The sequence below is a fragment of the Apostichopus japonicus genome, chromosome 4 (assembly GCF_037975245.1).
Source record: "Apostichopus japonicus isolate 1M-3 chromosome 4, ASM3797524v1, whole genome shotgun sequence".
In the NCBI taxonomy this organism is placed as follows: Eukaryota; Metazoa; Echinodermata; class Holothuroidea; order Aspidochirotida; family Stichopodidae; genus Apostichopus; species Apostichopus japonicus.
Window position 1 is genome coordinate 22,855,957 of NC_092564.1, and position 21,714 is coordinate 22,877,670.

Here is a 21,714-nt window from a genome sequence, read left to right on the forward strand (position 1 = left end):
TGAGGTCACCAGGGTCAAATTGTGAAAACCTTGTAAACACAATATCTCAAGTTGGGAAGCATGGGCAGACTTCATATTTAGTGTGTAGAAGTACCATATTGAGTACAAAGAGTCTCTTGTTTGTGGTGGAGGGCAAAAGTCATTTGGGGTCACCAGGGGTAAAATTGTTAAAACCCTTGTTATTAGGCTACGATATCTCAATACTGGAAGCTTGGGCCCACCTCTAATAGCCTATTGTTTTTGGTCAAAGATCATTTGTAGTCATCAGAGGTCAAATCGTGAAACCCTTATAAACATGGACACTTTCACTATACATTGTGGTAGCTTCATGAAGAAAACTGCTCATGTTACATCACCGAAACCACAATGCATTTTGCATTTTGGTTCATATTGTTTCAGCTATTCATTGCAACGTGATCGTATGAGAGTGTTATCTTCCACACTTAAATGTTGCAGTGAGCTTTGATTCCTACGCATAGTTAGTACACTGACGTCCGTCATAATGTTCTCACTGAAGTGCCACGGTAAGTTGCACTCCACATTTACTTTTCATTCAAACGTCTTGCCACTGCTGAAGTTTTTTCTTCTAAAAATAGGTAGCAACTCATACATAGCAGTGCCTAACGAAGAGTTAAAGCCTGGTTATGTTAACAGCCTTAAAACGCCTTAATCAGTCTCTATTCTGTGACATTTTGATACACATGTTGATGCAAATATATACATTGTCTACAAGAGATATACATGAATCGCTATACATCTCTGGTAAAAGTGATCGACTTTCGGTCACTCAAAGTGATGCAATGTCGTCGTAGGCTAAATCATTTTAAAGATTTGTTGTTGTAATGAAACAGGAACGTTAATAAGGATAGCAGGAAGTAAACAAAGCAAAACAATTTATAGCAGCCTTTTTGAAAGCGATATATACCGTGCGTTACCATAGGGGCTATTGCAACACCCTACCCCTACCCCCCTACCCCCCACCTCCACCCCCACTAAGAGATGATTCTTCAAATGAAAACTTGACACAAACACCATCTGGTAAGGTTCCATACCACAATTTTGCAAGTAGTTTTCAAACGCATAAGACAGTTCCGGATTAGAACTAGTGGCGCATGTGGTTGGTCTGGTAAATTCTCCTGCTGTCGGAAACATAAAGTCTGGTGCGGGCTATTGGTGCATCCTGGCTGGTAGATTCATGTTTGGCAAATATGTCAGGACGATTAAAGACTTTGTTGGGTAAAACTTTCAGCCTCAGCAACTCCCCACCCCCCCCCCCCCCTCCTCCCGCTTACTAGTTATAATCTTTGCAATAGATACTTTAAATGTTATGCCCGTTTTAATAGCTTCGATGATTACATTGTTGATTATTAAAATTGTTCTTAAAATTTGAAATATTTGATATTCTATGTAAATAACAGAAAATGTGTCTCCGTGAAGTGACTGCTTATGTGAAACTATAGAATACTTTGTGTATAAATAATTATTTAAGTTTAAATGAAGTTTCCTATCATTTGTTCATATCATTATTATGATATTATTGAAGAATGCTAATATTAATCACTTGTAATTGTACAATTGATTACAAAGCATCACTTCACAATTCAAGGAGACTTAGAGCTTCTCCCTGTTGGGAATGCAACAGTAGTTAAAATTTGTTACATTATTCTGCTTTGCTTGGAGTGTTTGAAATCCGCAACAGGTAGTTATTCCATCTCGAATAGGAAGATGTTTGCTGCTCAACTTGCCATACCAGTTGCTGAAGAGTTTCACCACACAGTTTTGATTCACTTGCATGCTGAGGTTGATCAATAAACATTTTACTTTTATCTAGATTCGTTAACATGAATTATTACAATCATGTCACTGTTTCTTTTCCACAACACTGGTTGCCTTGACAACAGTAGCATCATCAGTCTCCTTGGTTACATTTACTGCTTTTCCACAAGCAGATATCGGTCTAAATGGTGCGGCTTGCACGAAAACGGTCATATTGAAATCAACCAATTCATAATCAGAACCTTCATTATTTGTTTTGTCCTCTTTGTGGTCGTCAACCGCGATCGTGGTTTGATAGAGAGGTTCCTGGTCTTATACTTGGTCTGGAAATGAAGGAACCCCCTGGGTCTGTATCTCGGAACTGTAAAGCTTCGGAGTTCCTCCCGGTTTGATATCTGTCCCTGAAACTTTTCCTTCATCTCCACTTCTAACCTTCTCCACTTCGAAATATTCTGGGGTGATATCACTCGACTGATGATATTCTCTTGAATCGACAACCTCTTTCACTTTTTGGTTGTTTGGGGTTTCTTCAATAATTACCAATAGAGTTGTCTGATCTGGGTCATCTCCTCTCGCCTTATCATCCTGGACATGCAAGACACTTTCGTAAGAGTTTTTCGATTGCCCGCGGTTGTTGGTTGTTTCCTCATCTTTTTGATCACTACTAAGGGGAGTGTCCTGGTATGCACATGCATCTTCTGCAACCTTACAATACTCGCTGTCATCTTTCGAGCTCTTCATCTCACTCACCTCCATCTTGCTGTCAGTGGCCGATGTAGACTTCATCAATGCGGAAGACTCTCCCTTTGACAACGACGGTAATCCTGTGGACATGGATGAGGTTCCAAAGCTTGTCCTGGTCCGACAAACACGCAACCAACCAATCCATATGGCTCTGACGTCAGGCTGGCAAACACCAAAGAAGACAAAGATACAGAATCCTTGTAGTGAGTTAAAGATGCAAAATAAAATGTTGAAAAGTGTTTTGAGTCCCAAAATGGAGACATATCCAAAGATCCAAGTCATTCCAAGTAAAACAGCAATTACGATTGCATTCTGAAACCGAAGGAGCATCTCTCTGCTTTTATTATCCATTTGAGCAACTTTCTTCCTCCCACATGTCAATTTGGTGATCACCAGGATGAATATTATGAAATTGCATGCCAATAATCCAAATACAAATATCAGAAAGACAAGTGTTTCTGAACGTGGAAAACAACTGCAAAGGAAAAGAAAATCAATGCATTTTTAATTTATTGGTATGAATTTTTTTTAAATAGTTTGCAATAATCACAGGTATCATGAAATGGACTGTACACATAGGAAATCAAACCCAACAACATTGTCCATCATCAAAAATCAATAAACTGTTCCTTACTACAAATCTGTTGTATTGGAAGGTAACTAGTTTACTGGTGGATAAGTTACACCAAAAGTGATGATATCTCCGATACATGTCCATGAATCATTCGCATACGCCAATGGAATATTACCTTGACAAACAATGTAACACCGTATGTTTAAGAAAACATATTGCACAATGTTGAATCAAAAACCCCTTTCAATGTCTTGTCCCTAACTCAAAACATGGTGGATAATAATAACGTAATGTGGTGGATAAAATATGTCAGATGATGACATCATTCACTCTGCTGTTTTCAGATGATTGCCCGATACATCCTCAAATGTGACAAAAGGCTAAATGACAGATATACCGTAGTTAAGACGTAAACATGCAAACTATTCCACCATTCTTCTTAAGCAGTCAACGTTATCCAACTGAATATCTCATGAAATGTAATTTTCGTTTGTCAAATACTAAACTTCTAAGTTTACGAAAATGCAATCTCTCTATCGTATAGAATTATAATAATGCAATAAACAAACCAAGGTGTCCTCTTTAAATCTGTCATTATTATATGGTTTAACTCATATTATGCTGGCGTTTTTTTTAAATCTGTCATTATTATATGGTTTAACTCATAATGTGCTACTCACCTTGTAGATTAAATCAACTTACATCATATTATGAACGTGATTTTGTTTGCAATTAAATATCTTATTGAAATGGAATCTCACAATTCATGGCGACAATTTAAATTACCACTCTGAAATTGTCATTTCTGGTAGCAGAAAAATCCCTAAAATAACTCTACTCGTTGACCTGTTTAGGCAAATTAATGCAACTGAGTTTCGAGATTCAAAATTCACTTTTGACCGTTCTCTTAATATTAACTAGTTGCTTATACCTGGGTGAATGCCAAATAGCTGTCTCAACCCGACAGCTATGTGTGCCAACAGCAAAATTATGAAACGACCAAAAGTTGATATGAATTAATTTATGACATATTTAATCTTTATTAACCTGCGTCAACAACCAAGACCCTCGTAAAGGAATAAATGTTGACAGAATTTTAATCTTTGTACGACATAATCCAAGAAAAAAAATGTGAGTGCTCTTAATTTTTCTACAGCTATTTTGGTTTTCAAGACTTTAAGACTCCTTTAAAATATGCTAGATCTCTTGGATGCTCCTTTAAGGCTAACTTCAATGCAGGCCTAAATGTTAATATTCATCCATTGCTTTTTATAAATTCTAGTTACTCAAAGAAAACAGCTCAGTTTTGTTTCCTCCTAGCTGGATTACTGCAACAGTTTGTATGTGAATTTACCAGTTTCTCAGATAGCTCCCCTTCAGAGAATTCAGAACGCTGCTGCGTGCCTAATCTCACTCACTAAAGTTTGATCTCATCACTCCTGTACTCCATCCATTGCCTTCTCATCTCTCAGCGCATCCAGTTTAAGATCCTACTTCTCACCTACAAATAGATCAACGGGCTTGCCCCTCAATATATCACTAACCTTCTTACTCCTTTGCAGTGGTCAACTACAGTTAGGCTTTGCTCCTCCTATCATGCGCATTTGCAATTAACTCCTGGTCCACGTACCCGCACTCGTTATGGCGATCGTGCCTTTTCTGTCGCTGCCCCTTCTCTTTGGAACGAACTCCTATTTCCCGTTCATGACTCTCCCTCCCTTTGCTTTTTCAAGAGACAACTTAAAAATTTCTGTTTGATTCTTACTTTCTTTTTGTCTTTGGACGTTTCCTTTGTCTCTTTCCTACTTTGTAAAGCACTTTGAAATGCTGTATTAAGCGCTATATAAATGTTATTTTAATATTATAATTATCTTTTTAAGTTTGTATAAACAATAGGGCATCTTTTACATTGAACGCAATTGTAAAGACACTGTAAACATGTTATTTGAGGCATTTTCCATTGAGATTGTGTTACATCCAAGAACATGGCCTATGATGATCTATGTATTAGACTATCTAGTCCAGTCACTTTTATTGATGAACCCAAACTGTTTAAGGAGTAGTTTCTCAAAATTAAATCTGTTATATAAGTACTATCAGGTCTACTGGAAGACCAAATTTAATTTAATTTGACATATATTTAAATTTTGTTTCATACCGTTCATTAGCTATGATCTGATGTAGGATTATTGCAACATGGGAAACTTACTAATCACAACTTGCATACGAGTCTGGTGAACACGACACACATGCAATAACAATCACAGCTGGAGCACCTGCAAATAGAAAATATGTATAAAATATTAACTGCTTACATGCTCTCTTAGTCATGGTTTCTTTGCAAGTGTAATACCCCTAAAAAAGAAACAAATATATCCATCACCTTTATTCATGAGATAGTGCTTGGTCGGATTTTAATTTACTCCCTCCAGATCATTATTCTAATCAATATGTTGTTAATAATTCATATAAAATTTAATAAATGATATTATTTACTCAATATTTTAATGTCAAAGAATGCTTATAAAGTAAAGGATTTCTTTAATGATAATGCTATGGCCTTAACCCATACTGCATCCACCACAAACTTTGATTAAAAATAATTTCCCATTTACTTTTTATTATGGAATTTTAGCAGCAATCCCCAGAGAGTGGAAAGCAAATGTAAGGCATATTGAAAGCCCTACTGATAATGTTCTACATTTGATAAGTTTTACAATTAACTTATGCCCTACTATATTTACTAATATGTCCTTTTTTAACCAAAACTTATGCACCCTATACCCCCTTCCACCAGAGCTGTCTCTAACTATGGAGAACAAATTGGTAACTTCAATGGCAACTGGATTAATGTGTCCATGCTTCCTTTTGTAGCTATTAGAGATACCAAAGTTCAATATTTTCAGTTAACATTTATTAATAGAAATATTGATACTAACTCTTCTTTACATAAAATTAAACTCTCCCATACCTACATTCTGTAATTCTAAGGACACCTTTTGGTCCTGTCCAGTTACTCAAATATTTGGCAAGCTATTTCTACAACATGTCTTAGAAGCTTATAAGATGGACCTTAATTTGGAATATGTTAATTTTGGTTCTTAAATGAAATTAAGAACTGTATGCAAACTATGTTATTTTCAACTGTAAAATAAATAATGAAATTCCTGAAGCATCAATTTTCCAATATAACTCCCATGCACTTTTTGTTTGTACAAGTAGAGGGACACATCCTTTATAAATTATGAATTGCACATTTTATGTTTCCAAGATATTTTAACTGATTGTGTAAAGCTATATTTGCAAGATGTCTCAAAGGCAAGTTTGACGTTAATTTGTAAAAGGTGAAGTTTGGTTTCATGTATGAAATTAAGAACCTGATAAACTTTTTCATACTGTAGGAAAAATTATTTTCATTAATTTTTTAAAGTTAATCTGTTTAGAAAGTTGAAATTTGCAAAAGTGTTGATGACTTCTACTTTGTAAATAATGTATAAATTATCAAATCAGACAATTGATTCATTTCACGGTGTAACAAACAACACAGAAGTCAATAAATGAGATTTGGCATGCTGTGGGTAGTCTACGCTAGGGCTCCAGGGCATTTATATTACAAACATGAAAAAGTGGCATTTTATATGTCCACCCACGGTGGCAAAGAGCAAAGAGCACACCGTACAAAAGAGAGTCGTTCGATGAGCAATTGAACACATGCTCATATCAGAATAGGCCAAAAAAAAAAGGACGCTTAGTTGACCCCTATACACTGGACATGTTGAAAACCCTATAATTTGAATACAAGGTCAAGTCAAAATGAAAAGAAAGCGACAGTTTTTTATTTATTTATTATTTTATATAATGAATTTGTGCAACATTCCGCCAACCAATAAAATACTGGTGATACAATATAGCAGTGATATCTTTAGTGCATCACTACTTTGGTTCCCATAACAGTGAGGAGACTGAAGGAACCCGTTCCGACAAACCTCATTTCGAATAATTCATCATACCATTATTTTTTGTTTTGACATTTGAACATCAACAAAACTTCAGAGTAAGCACGAGAAGTAATGAACTGTCAATATTCAAAAGATGATTCTTCAAAGATACAAATATGGATTTATGAAGTCATATACATCTCGATTATTACGGTGACCCTTATCAGTAAACCTTGCTACTATATCCTCGTATTTGTCTACGACTCCGATGTAAGAGATAATACAAATAGTAATGTCCACACACGTGAGAGTTAAACTATTGTAATGGCCGTGTGTCGTAACAAACAACTTCGTTTAGAAAAAAACGTGCACTGCCTGGTTGTTGGCCAAATGAATCAAAATATTCCATGACGGTGCGGCCTTGAACAAGCACGCCTACAGTAGGTGTTTTGTGATGCTGTACGATACAAAGCCTTTGTTATTTCTTTCTTCAGATCGATCGTATAGTCACCCACGTCTCTTTGACAACTTACACATCGTTTTCATCGTCCTCCTCCTCATCATCACTTTCCTATTTGTTCTTCAGACCATGACGTAAAACCTTCTTTATGGCCTTATTGAGTTGGCTCAAGGTCATCCAAGTTTCTACCGCATCGTACACATTATCACCCTCCTCCTCCTTGTCACTTTTTTCTTTGTTCTTCATTCCATGATGTAATATCTTTGACATTGCCTTATTGAGTTCGAGCAAGTGCATCCAAGTCTCCACGGCATCATACGTACGTTTACCATCCTCGTCATCGTCACCATCATCATCCTCACTACTACTACTAGTACCGTCTGATGTTTCACTCGGCTCATCCGAACTATTATGTTCATTACTACCCTCAGTATCCACCAGGTCATTGCCTTCTTCACTGCGGTCATCGGTCGAACCACTTTCACGATGTTTGTATTTCACGCTGACACGACGCATATTCACATAACGCTCTTTACCGTTTACATTGTCAGTGTCATCCTCGCTGTCAGTAATCATTCCCGCCTTTTGATTACTAGCGTGAATGATAGATTCATGTCCACGAAGATTGAAATGACGGTTAAATTCTTTATTGCATATTTTACAATGAAATCTCATCTTGAGAGGGTTTACTTCTTGGTGTCATGAGAGCTTTTAACCAAAATGTGAATGATATACTTTTTGAATATATCAATATGAGCACGGACTCAATTGCTCATCTAAACGACTCTCTCTTGCTCACGCTGTGCTCTTTTGCTCTTTGAGTCACTCATTTTATGCTCGCATTGCTCACGTTGTGCTCTATTGCTCACGGTGTGCTTTTTTGTTCTTTGAGTCACTCATTTTATGCTCGCGTTGCTCACGGTGTGCTCTTTTGCTCACGGTGTGCTCTTTTGCTCACGGTGTGCTCTTTTACTCTTTGAGTCATTCATTTTGTGCTCGCGTGCTCATGACATGAACCACATCATGCCTTTTTCTTGTTGCCTATCTAATATGAGCACTTGCTCAATTGCTCATCTAAACGAAATTGCTCTTTGAGTCACTCATATTGTGCTCGCGTGCTCATCACAGTTAAGGGTGTGATCTAAACAACGCCCGTTTACCCTCCTCATGACATTACCAGTCTTTCATGACGAATTGAAGTTCCTTTCTAATCGAGTGGAGACTTAACGAAAATGCGTGTTCTTAAAATGAAGCAAAAATAAATAAATAAAAGCCAAAGACAAAACTTTCAAAGCATGCAAGTTTATTATCTCTCTCCTAAATATATGGGCCTGCTTACCGTGAATAAAACCAGACCATCAAATTGGAGACAACCTCTTTTTGGAGATTTATCCTTAGTGAATATGCACGTTACGAAAACGGGTAAAAACAAATCAATACAAAATAGACACAAAGACACAGATTGCATGTTTAACGGAGAAAGGCTCGCTCTTTCTGGATTATTCAGTGGCCCTTAAAATAGCCGTTAAATTTGATCAATCTCTTTCAGTTCATAAACTAACGACCTCTTTGTTATACATAAGGCGTGTCCAGGATACTAAATATACGCTGGTCTCGTTGTGATCATGAACACAAAGGATATTACAATTAGACACCTACCAGTCATAATTATTATTTTCTTAATGAGCGAAGGCTTATTCGTTATCCATGTTATCAAGTACCATTAAACATACAGATAAAACTTCAGCGACCTAAAATAAGTATGCTGATCGTTTTAATGCAATAGCCTATGCCTGCGCTTAGATTATCACTAAAGTAACTAGGATCAAAGAGGAAACATTCTGGTCATTTCCCCCCCCCCCCCCCTTTATTCGTTACCGGTATTCAAGTGACCATTCTGTACGTGGAAATTTCATGCAGGATTTGTTCAACAGGATGGCATATTGCCTTTAATCAATTTAAACACTTAGACCTTCTTCCTCCCCCTCAATTAATCTACCAGAATATCACTAAAAAGTTTCCAATAATATGCTGGTTCATGGAATATAACGGGGAAATGTTGCTCGTTCTTAAAACGTTAAAATCCCCACACGCGTTGACTGAGTTATAGGAGACAAAGAATTTCACATTCGTTCACCTCACGAATATTATCAGTAGCTATATTATAGTATATTGAACAGGTCTTAAACGATTCGGATATCCAAATATAATATTATATTACTATACCAAAACTGTGGGCCTATACTAATTTACCTCTCGATTTATGAATTTCTTCCGTCTAATTGTTGAAAACTTTCAAGAATGTGATTCAAATAAACCTGCTTAAGGTACTATCATGCGATCTCATATAGTTACCGTACTGGTGGGCGATCAATACATATATACATATATCAATAGATATCTTCATCAATCCAATCATGGTTGGAAATGACCTATGACTGTGGGCAATCTTTGGTGGCTACATCTCAGTTATCGGGAATTTGGGTCCGTTACAAAGTAGGATTGCACGGGTGAGATCATTGATGGCTACATCTCAGTGACAGAAAATCTCAACTGATAACAAATTGGGAATTTGGGTCTGTTACAAAGTAGGATTGCACGGGTGAGATCATTGATGGCTACATCTCAGTGACAGAAAATCTCAACTGGTAACAAATTGGGATTGCACGGGTGCCATCATAATGGGTACATCTCTCCGGGGGTACATCACAAGTTGGGATTTCACGGGTGCCATCTTAGAGGGTACATCTATTATGGCAATCAAGATATATCCAAAATTAGGATTGCACCGGTGCGATCCGGGGCCCTCTATACTACTAAGATGAAGGTAGAAGTTAAGGCTGACCCCTCTACAACCAACCGATGAAAGTTGTAGAGTGGTCAGCCTTATCTTCTACCTCCCCATCCCAAACCCCCCTCCCTAACACTCTCGCTCTAATTGGATAGCAAAGCAACATAGAAGAATAGCAAAGCTTCCACAGTCAACACCATATCTAGAGGTTTTAAACTTTGGTGAACAAAACTTCACAATACAAAACTATTGACAAATGTCGGGAAAACGACAATGCAACCCCTATCAACTATTAAATATAAAGGTTGCTTGTAGGGTTAGAACAAAAGACTAGTACATCATTACATATTGATGTGAACAGATACATAGAGTATGTATGAGAAAACTCACCCCATCCAATAACACACGCTTTCGGTAAGAAGTTGCGGATTGTGGAGTTGATAACTTTGACAAAAAGTAGATACATGTTTACAGCCTCAATACTCATCCAAGTCACAGATGCAAGGAGGAAGAAGTGAGTGAGGGCGCCAAAGGAGACACAGATACCGTAACGACCCGTTTGATTGATACCGATGACGAAACAAAAGTACAGGCCAAGAAGACTGATGCTCAGGTTGAGAATTATCTGCTTAGGTCTATTGCTTCGTAGCTTCCTGTGGTAATATCAGAAAATTTCATTCTTAATCCTAATGATTCAACGGATGGATTTTAAACATAATTTTTTTATGTACGTTAGGGTTTTTAGTTCTTTTATCTCTGTTTCTTCTTCAAAATATTTTTTTTCTCGCAATATTTAACCATTAAAAAATGTCTAAACCTTTGTAATGTTCCTTTAGAGCACGTAGTTACGTATTGCCACATGCAACAGGTTAGCATACCTTCACCTGCAACTACAGTAGCTAGCAAACCTCCACCTGCAATTAGCTAGCATAACTGCACCTGCAACTAGCTAGCATAACTCGATCCACCTGCAACTAGCTAGCCTAGCTCCACCTGTAATAAGCTAGAAGACCTTCACGGTTAAATCAGCTAGCTTACCTACTCATGCATTTAGCTAGCGTACCTGCCCTTGTATTTAGCCAGCAATTACCTTCAACTGTATCTGGCTAACATACCTACACTTGCAAGCAGCATACTGTACCTATACTCCTGGATTTAGGTAGCATACCTAACTCATGGATTTAGCTATCATACATTTACCTGTATTTCGCTAGCAATAAGCATACCTACTCCTGCAATAAGCTGGCATACTTTCACCTGTATGTAGGTAGCTTACCTACTCTTGCATTTAACTAGCATATCTCTACCTGCATTTGCTCAGAACGTTTATCACATCCGCATTAATCGCAGAATTGCCAAGCACTCAAGGTTTATGCAGCTCGTTACGCTGACCAGCTGTTTTCTTTGCAAATTCCATAATGGCGTCAGTGCCTCGATCCTTGCCTTATTGCACATGTTAAGTCATTGCCTTGTAAAGTTACTAATTAATTGCTATTGACGATGCCCACACCACCCCGCCATAATGGTATCAAAATACTAGCCCATGAAAACGAAAATACACCGCTGACCTTCTTAATCAACAAAACGGATCTTAGTCATAAAAAATATCTATAACAGGCTTACTTGCTAGAGAGGTAAGTTACTATGATAACGATGAGGCCTATAACCGATATAACACATCCGATAATGCTAAATATGTCCAACGCTTTGCTCTCGATGCTGCCATGAACATCCTGAAATGAAACAGACAAACAGAAATTTTGTTTTAGGACCAGCTGAATCATTTGCATTCCTTTACAGATAAACCACCACTTTTAACTAGAGTTTTAAGTTTCCACTACATGATGCGGACAGTGAAGAATTGGTTCTACAGCGGTTACTTTATTTGTTAAGTTAGAACAAATTGGGTTACCTTTTTACTTTCTACAAAAAAAGTTGTGTCAGTATAACAGTGTCACAGTGTGGTTCATAAATGAACATAGGCATTTGAGCATGGTTTAATTCATAGTTGCTGCGTACTTACATGCGTATGCTGTATCATTCTATGCCATAACATTGTATTATCTGATTCAAAAACTTTTATTTTAGTATTATGTTAACGACTCAGAACCAACAGTTGAAATGTTTGCTCAGGTTATTCCACATATAGCAGAGTTGACCGAAATTATCAAGTATTTCATGTCATGTTTTACGTTGATAGTTTTGTAGAGACCATGCAGGACCAAGTACCATGATCTGTCGTTACGTCAGTGATGACGACACGCAAATATGTCAATCTAATGTTATAATAAAAATATAGAATAATATAGAATAATATATATAGAATAAAATTTTCAATATGTACAAGCTTAAGTATTTCATTCAATAGCTTTGATTTTCAAAAAGTGACGAAATATTGGAAAACTTAACAGAGTTGTCAAACTTTACTTCTGCTTTGATCATAAACTCACCATCTCATCATTATACAATATTATCTCATTGTTACACAATAATTCATTGGACACTATTTCCTCATTATTGGACAACATTACCTTATTATTGGACCATATTTTGTCATTATATGAGTATAGCAGGTCAAAACAGGTGTTTGAACTTGGTTGGCAATTTATAAAGTTTAAAGGAAAGTAATAGTGCCATCCTTTACTTAAGTTACGTCACTCACTAACTTTGTCATGTTAAAGGGGACACAAGCCCATTTAATATGTAACCATATATGAAAGAGTTCTTTGAAAAGAACAGCTATGACAAATCTTGGTCCGTTTGGGAGATATCTTAGTTTAAAAGTCATGTCAAGGAGCTGTCAGTTTTGTGAATCTTTGATGTTATATCGCTACTAGGATCTAAACATTTACTTTCTCTTTCTATTTCTTTTTCTTACTTATTATTTGAGGTGAGAAATGTGAGAACAGTGTTGAAATGGAAACCAATGCCACCATTAGGTCATGTTAAAAGATTCAATATTTTACATTCTGCATTTACAAAAGCCATATCAGGAAATAAACATTGCTGTTAATTAAAAGATCATGGAACTGAAGCATGGATGGCTCGATGAAATCATATTTAGACTTGAACAAGTCTTCAGCTTTGTTTGTGAAGGAACATAAAATATGATGACTGGGTTTGTGTCTCCTTTAACCAATTTTAAAAATGGAACTTGGACTATTCGATGAAAAGTAGATGGGGTAATTAGCTGTTGAGTAAATTCTTAAACTCACAACAAGAACAGCGAAGTTGGTGAGATGGTTGCTTTTACATCTGTAAGATCCATAATCCAGACCCCCTACCGTTGTAATTCCATCATCAGCCCATCCTTTCTCGGTTGTGTTCCAGTAAGCGCACCTTGTTTTTTTGCACCAAAGTGACTGAGAATTGCAAATGTAATTGAAAGCACAGTAGAACATTTACATGGAAATCAGCATCTTTTTGTGACTTCTTCTTTGTCTGTAAATTCGATAGCTAGATAATACTAAAACTTAATACGTTGTATAGCAATACTAGAACACTGGTAGTATACTTGTGGTAAATGTAACACACTAGTGATGACAACATCGCATTTTTGGTAACCAAAGCGCGTTTGTGATGAATATCGAGTTCTAACCAAAACATAACGATGTCATCAATGGACATTGTTTGTAACACGATGAATTGCCTGGTGATAACCAACACGAATTAAGTCATTACCAAAATTTTTGTAAAACGCCCAGGGCGCTCAATTGATGACTATAATGGTGCATTTTCAAGACTTACACGCAGCGAAGTGAAACTAGTACACGTGCTCGTCGGAACACATTCGGTTTCGGCAATATCATTTCTTGAAGCGCGTTCGTATACACTAATGATGAAGCCAACTTTAGCATATACTTGAGCATATACGCGCAGGTACTGCATTAAACTGCAGTGCTGTGAGAATTTGATGACGGCAATTTATTATGATGTTTATTTTTTTTTCTTAGTACAGAATTTAGTTGGATAAAACAATAACTGGGGCACGATTATAATGTTAACTTGGATTTAGTGGCAGGTAACTGGTGTTTCTTGCAGGATATTTGAAGTGGGAAATCGGGTGGAGAATGATATCGGAATATCCCATTTTGTGTGCAGCTACGATGTACCTTATCTGCTATGCACAATAAAAATATTCCTACGTCGGCAAAATAAATGTATTTGGCGCCTTCAGCGCTGTAACATCATCTCTGTTGATAACCAAGTCGCATGAGTGATAAGCAGCGCAGCACATACTACCGGCAGTCAAGACCCATTGTCAAGACGCATAGGTGATAACCAAATCATAATGGTGATGTCTAAGAAAACCAGGGCACATTATTGAGAACTGCGAGCCAGAACTAGTATCACCTTTTCTGCAAATTGAATTGGAGGAATGTTTGGTTGTAGGATTATAGTTTCACCAGACGGTAATCGTTTCGAATTTAACTGTAGGTTGATAGTTACTGCTATAACATACCTCTTTTGGATGACTTGTTGTCTCAATGTTGGATTCATCTGGAAGGTCCTTGATTTGAATGTCTGTTGTTGGAGATGCTGAGATGATTAGGCTGTTGACTTTCTCGTTCTTCTTATTAGGGTCTTGAAAAAGTACAGCAGTTCGATGAACTGTAAACACTAGAGCAACGGTCACCCGAGACGCTGAACAGAATAAAAGAACAATTCTAACATCAAACATATATACTTCAGCTGGAAATTTCATGTACACTTATAAAAGAGGCCTGCTGGAACAATCATGGTATTGATCCTGACCTGCTACTAGCTGAATCAAGTTATCTCAATTTGGTTTTGAGGACCATATCTAAATATTAACTAAGTCAAGAATTAAAAAATAAACCAATATTTGTTTATTAAGGCTGACACGAGCAAACCCAATCTGGTGAATGTCTACCGAGTTACACTCCCATACTAGTCCACTCTGACCTGTTTAATTCCAAATGTGTACTTAATGAAGCAAGACAACCTATGCTGTACCACTGGAGAAGTATAGGTCATACTAAGGTTGGATGAAAGATAAACTAAACTCTACCATTATTGTAATCCTCCGAAATTCTCCTTGTTACTTCGTGCGGTACTTTTATTGATGTCTTGACTTCACCGGCAGTTTGTTTTGTAGACTTTTGTAGATTAGGCGTCAGTACTATTTTAGCTTGTGTGTCGAACTCTTCCTCGACGTTCCTATCTTTACCATCTCCGAAAGGAAGCTTGTATTCCACAGTTGCAAAAATAGAAATATCTATTTGTGCAACATTTGCAGCAATGTTCGGCGTCTCATGAGAGAAATTCTGGCCATTATTTCCTACGTTATCCAGCTGATGACTGAATGCCTGTAATATTTCTGAAGAAGCTTCCTGACTTATATTGAAATTGGAATCTTCGTTGCCTGATGCTGCTTGCACTACATTATCAATAGTATTTACAACGGCCACCGTTACCTATATGCAGAGCAAGAAACAGGAAGATGTTAGACTAAGCTATCAGAATACATATCACATTGTTAATTGCTCCCTGTTAGTGAATTCCGTTATGAAAGTAGCTCATTTACAAACAGATAGAATGCAAATATATTGGCTTCATTCAGTTGAATGTGTTATTAAGCATAAGATCATGTTCCATGATTTTCTTGTCATTTTGTTGCAATAAACAGATGCTTGATTGTTTTACTAAATATCGCATTTGGTATCTATCCTCTAAAGCTTGACACGTTAACAGCTTTTTTATAATTTTAAATTACATTTGACATCAAGTAGTAACCTGACATACACCAAGAAAAGCAAGAAAGACGAATATGTCTGGTGGGATAATCCAATCTGCAATAGGATGGATTTCTATATTGCATTCAATTTAATAGTTCGGTATCTGGTTTAGTAAGTTCGTATATCCGTGATCGATTAATCGGTCTGTGTTACTCGGTTAGTTAGTTTCAATTGCCGAGCCTCAAAAATTTACATTAAGTTGATGAATTGTCCGAAGCGTTGATCTATTAATAATATCATTTATATGTCATGCTACATTCAATACACATAAAATTACGGTGTTGTATAAGCATTGTCCCCCTTGTTTTGGGCCAGGGCCGTAAGTGGGGACAAGGGGGGCCAGATTATATAGATTCTATGTTGACAAATTGATTATCTCAACTAACGTTATAGTCACAACTCTCTTCTGCTCTAAGTTGGCGACATACGTTTTGAGAGCCGCATGGAAACATATCATTCTTTTCAATGAGAGGCTCATCAAATTAATGATAAATAACCTGAAAGATAATAACTTTTAAAATCGTTCACCAAAGCATGATATATCTGATTTACAGGTTGAGAGAACGATATTTGAAACTTTCCATATGTCCCCAAGTTTATCAAAAAGTTGTGTCGTCACAAATTCACCTTACCTGAACCAAGTTATTTCTACAGCCTATATCACTTCTTTGGGATGTTTAAAAGTATTATTTAAAGACCTAGCTATACGTTTGGTAAATATGCATACGTGCAGTGTCTGTATGAGGTATATGGTCTACCTAGATAAGATGTATAGACGCAGAGTGAATCCGTGATGTCATCGTTCAATTGTATGGTTTTGTAGGGGGAGGGGCATGAGGGGGTTCAGTGGTTGAGATAATTTTTGTTTCAACACTTAATCCATATGAGCAGATGCTTTGGTGTAGTGCTGTTGTGAATGTTTCTGGTTATATGCAAGAAATATGGAAAGGTCTACAATAGCAGAACATGTTTACCTGGTCTGACGGGTCGTTGGCATTTGATACTTTTTCCAGACACTGTGCGACAATATCAATGTTTTCCTTTTCAATGGTCGGAGACTCAGTCAAATTAACCAAGACCTCAGCTACGTAAAAAGCATTATCAGTCGTTACATTTAACGTCTTGATCGTCTGTAAGACAAAAATGATATACTGACGTGAACTTGTAAAGATAAATGAATTGATCCTCCAGTTAACGTGATTCTTATTCGGGTCTGATCATTTAACACCCCACCACCACCACGGCTCCGAGCTCCCAGACCCCCTCCTCCAGGCCCTCCAGGCCCTCCATTCTCTCCCTCACATGGAACATATTTAGTGGTAGCTTCGTATACCTCATTCAGGTTCTGGTATCTAGCCCTGTCATTAGCTGCACCGTCGTCTTGTACCTGAACAATTACAGGGTCGTCCCACACAGCCTCTGTGAACGTATCACCGGTACATCTGCAAGTGGCTTGTGATCTGTCTGTGAAAATTGATAACATATTCTAATTATTTCTTTCTTTGCAAAAAAATCATGATTTCAAAGAAAAATTTAATAACAATTATACCCATCATATTTCGATCGTGTCCGTTGACTTTCTACTTGTAAAGATAATGAATATTCATAAAATCCAGAAAACCAGCGGACTTTATGAATCCTTGCCATGGTTCTTTTAACACCAATGAAGATGTGCATAGTTCCAAGTTATTCTCGTTTCTGACTTCATTTAATGAGCCTGGTCCTTGCACCGACGCGACTTTACATCACGTGTTTACACATCACGTGACCCGCTTGCAGATATAATTTACGTTTGGAGTCCAGTTTACAAGGTGTTCCGAATTTGACCTCTGTTAAAGTTAAATGTTCTTGATTTTTTTCATAAATATAGAGGCTTGTTATCAGTAAAGTGGACCTTCTTAACACATTTCCAAGTTTATTAAGGTTGTAGCTCATTTACTACAGGGTCTTCGAATCTATTGAATTCAGATTTGAACCTTTGTCCAGCCTTAATGATGTTTGACCTGCACATGAAACAAAAGGCAATATTGCCTAGGTTTAAGGCTACTCACTTAGTTGGTTAACAAGTTCCTTTAACCCTAGACAAGGTATACAGAAATTAAATTTTACACAAAGACACGTACATGTATATATATGTGTGAATTACGTGATACTTTTGTTTGCAATGATGTTATGATTAACAGTAACACAGGTTATTCCGAGTAGAATCAGTGCACAGCGTATCAGAAGAACATACCAATTATGCAGGAGAATACTTAATGTCCTATCCTCAATGTAGTCAATACTTACCTGATGTCAAAGCCCTCTTGATAGAATTCACTTCAACACCAAGGAACGCGTTAGGGAATTCTATTTTGCCATACTCAGTATTAACGGTCCCTGTTTTACAGTAAGCTGCGTATAGAGATTTTAGATATAACGTTAAATGTCTAATTGTCCACAACATTTACTTTGTGTAATCATGTTAAGATTTATGCGTTAATTATTTCATCTTAGTCGTGACAACAATTTAAACGTTCGTGATACTAAGCTGTATGTAAATACAAGTTAAGTCGATAGAAGGGAGGGTTCAGGACACGATTAAGCAATCAAATCATAAGTGATAAACTTGAACCCCTCCCCAACCCACCCACCCCCCTTCCCCCTCCGTTGACCCCAAACCTTTCCCCAACCTTTTGGGACACTCTTTCCCTTGAACGTTTCTTACTTTTAACCCTCTGATCCGAAAAAATAGCAAGTGTTATACGGAACTCCTCCAACGTCTTTCCACCCCATTGGGCCCTGCTCTCGTTGCGATCATTTCAGTGTAGGTTGTAGTTATGATAATTCAATACACAGCTGTATGCTATCCACATTCTGCCCTACTCTCGTAACAATCATTTTAAAAACTGCATACTATCCCCATTGGGCCCTGCACTCGTAATGATATTTTAACACATTGTATGCTATCGCCATTGGGCCCTGCTCTGGTTACGATCATTTGATACACTGTATACTATCCCCACTGGGCCCTGTTCTAGGTAAAATTATTTGATGCACTGTATGATATCCCCATTGGGCCCTGCTCTAGTCACGATCATTTGATACACTGTATGTCATCCCCACTGGGCCCAAGTCTAGGTAAAATTATTTGATGCACTGTATGATATCCCCATTGGGCCCTGCTCTAGTCACGATCATTTGATACACTGTATGTAATCCCCACTGGGCCCAAGTCTAGGTAAAATTATTTGATGCACTGTATGATATCCCCATTGGGCCCTGCTCTAGTTACGATCATTTAATACATTGCATGCTATCCCCATTGGGCCCTGCTGTCGTTACGATCATTTGATACACTGTATGATATCCCAATTGGGCCCTGCTCTTGTTACGATCATTTGATACACTGTATGCTATCCCACTGGGCCCTGCTCAAGTTAAGATCATTTGATGCTTGTATGTTATCCCCATTGGGTCCTGCTCTAGGTACAATCATTTGATACACTATGCTATCCCCATTGGAACCTGCTCTCGTTATGATAATTTGATACACTATATGCTATCCCCACTGGGCCCTGCTCTAGTTACGATCATTCGATACTTGTATGTTATCCCCATTGGGTCCTGCAGCTCTTGTTACAATAATTTGATACACTGTATGCTATCCCCATTGGGCCCTGTCCTAGTAACGATTATTTGATACATGGTATGCTAATCCCATTGGGTCCTTCCCTAGTTACGATCATTTAATACACTGTATGTTTTTCTACAATAACAATAGCAAAAAAGCAGTTTCGAAGTTTTACATTACAAAAGGATAAAATCTTTGCCATCACTCGCTTCATCCCTTACACCTTTCTTCCCGACACACGTATTGCGTGACAACTCTTACATTCAAAGTTCCAAATTGAGTGGGCAAAATTACAAGGGCAAGAATGTCACCAAAGTTTAAGATTGAGTAGATAGTCGAGCTGAATATATCAATCATTTTGAAGACTCACAGTTTGTTGTAATATTCCAGTCCTTCCATTTGTTTAGAATCTGAGTCAAGTTATAGTCAACGTTAAAGTCTTCCGCTTCTTGATTACTTTGTTTCTTGTAGATGAATAGTTTAGATGAATCAGCTGCTTGCGTCACGTTATATCCTTCATTTACCAACTAAAAAAAATGAAATGGGGAGGGTTGAAATTGTTAACCTGGTTTGGTAGAGTGATTCAATTAAATCCAAGTATCTGGACATATGTCAGTGTAGATCATTTTTAAATACCAATATCTGATTATACAACCATGCTAGATACCATTATATCCCCATGTCAGATACCACATTAAACTATGCTGGATACCGTTATAAGGTCATGCCAGATATCAGTATAAACCATGCTAGATACCAGCAAAAATCATGCCAGATACCAATATAAACCATGCTAAATACCAAATAAACCATGCCAGATAACATTAAAAGTCATGCCAGACATCAGTGTAAACCATGCTAAATACCAGTATAAATCATGCCATTTACCAGTATAAACCATGCCAGCTACCAATATAAACCATGCCAGATACAAGTTTAAACCCATGCCAGATACCATAATAAAACCATGCCAGGTTCCACTTTAAAACCATGCTAGTTACAACATTAGAGTATGCTGGATACCGTTATAAGGCCATGCCAGATATCAGTATAAACCTTGTCAGGTACCAGTAAAAATCATGCCAGATACCAGTTTAAACCATGATGAAAACTAGTATAAACCATGCCATTTACCAGTATAAACCATACCATCTACCAGTATAAACCATGCCAGATGGCATAATAAAACCATGCTAGATACCAGTATAAACCATGCCAGATATCAGTATAAACAATGCCAGATACCATAATAAAACCATGCTAGATACCAGTATAAACCATGCTAGATACCAGTATAAACCATGCCAGATACAAGTTTAAACAATGGCAGATACAAGTTTAAACCCCATTCCAGCTACCATTATAAAACCATGCCAGATACTATTATAAAACCATGCTGAATACCACTATATTCCCATGACAGATACCTTTATACACCCATGACTGATATCACCCCTCTTCCTCTCGACACATTCCCACACGTATCACCCAGACACATTGTATCTTAAACTAGAGGCTCTAAAGGAGTACTTACATAATGCTTCTTGAAGATACACCCTCGTTATGTAAATCAAACACTAAGCTCTTGATCCACCAAGCAATTTATTTTCATTTAGGAAAAATTGCAGTTGTTTTCGTTATTATCAAGTAAGGTTTTTTTTTTTGCACAGTTCAAAGAATAATAAAATAAACGTACCGTGCTACTGATGGTGGGGTCAATTGATTGGTTGAATACCGATAGAGTGAACTTCAAGTAATCTTTGTAGAAAAATCACAAAACATTTAGTACTCGTATTTTCCTTTTTAACCATTGTGTTTATTATTCAAAATGATGATAATGATGAATATATTCAGTTTTTCTTCATTTTGGTGAATCATTTATATACTTTATGTGATGTCTTTACTTGAAATATTGGCTTGGAATATGAAAGTGGCATATAAATACTGATTATGTATCGAATATTTAACTGCAGGCATGCCCGTTGGGTGGTTATTGGGCTTCGTACAAACCTCTTCGCTCCGCCTCCCGCCCATCCCCTTAAACTTACGTTTAAATCAT

General features: G+C 37.2%; 1 protein-coding gene across 3 annotated transcripts in view; it reads right to left on the minus strand.

The window, feature by feature from the left end:
* Positions 1-993: 993 nt before the first annotated feature.
* Positions 994-21,714, minus strand: part of LOC139966828 (uncharacterized) — a 75,121-nt gene continuing 54,400 nt past the window's right edge. For all 3 annotated transcript variants that reach the window (XM_071970215.1, XM_071970218.1, XM_071970216.1), the window contains 12 exons: positions 21,352-21,413; positions 20,026-20,182; positions 18,332-18,436; positions 17,376-17,506; positions 17,017-17,172; positions 15,316-15,721; positions 14,746-14,927; positions 13,499-13,645; positions 11,907-12,016; positions 10,674-10,936; positions 5,304-5,370; positions 994-2,995 (listed from right to left, as the gene is read on the minus strand). In XM_071970215.1, the coding sequence (XP_071826316.1) occupies positions 2,089-2,995; positions 5,304-5,370; positions 10,674-10,936; positions 11,907-12,016; positions 13,499-13,645; positions 14,746-14,927; positions 15,316-15,721; positions 17,017-17,172; positions 17,376-17,506; positions 18,332-18,436; positions 20,026-20,182; positions 21,352-21,413 (2,693 nt within the window). In that variant the 3' untranslated portion in view covers positions 994-2,088. The remainder of the gene's footprint in view (positions 2,996-5,303; positions 5,371-10,673; positions 10,937-11,906; positions 12,017-13,498; positions 13,646-14,745; positions 14,928-15,315; positions 15,722-17,016; positions 17,173-17,375; positions 17,507-18,331; positions 18,437-20,025; positions 20,183-21,351; positions 21,414-21,714) is intronic.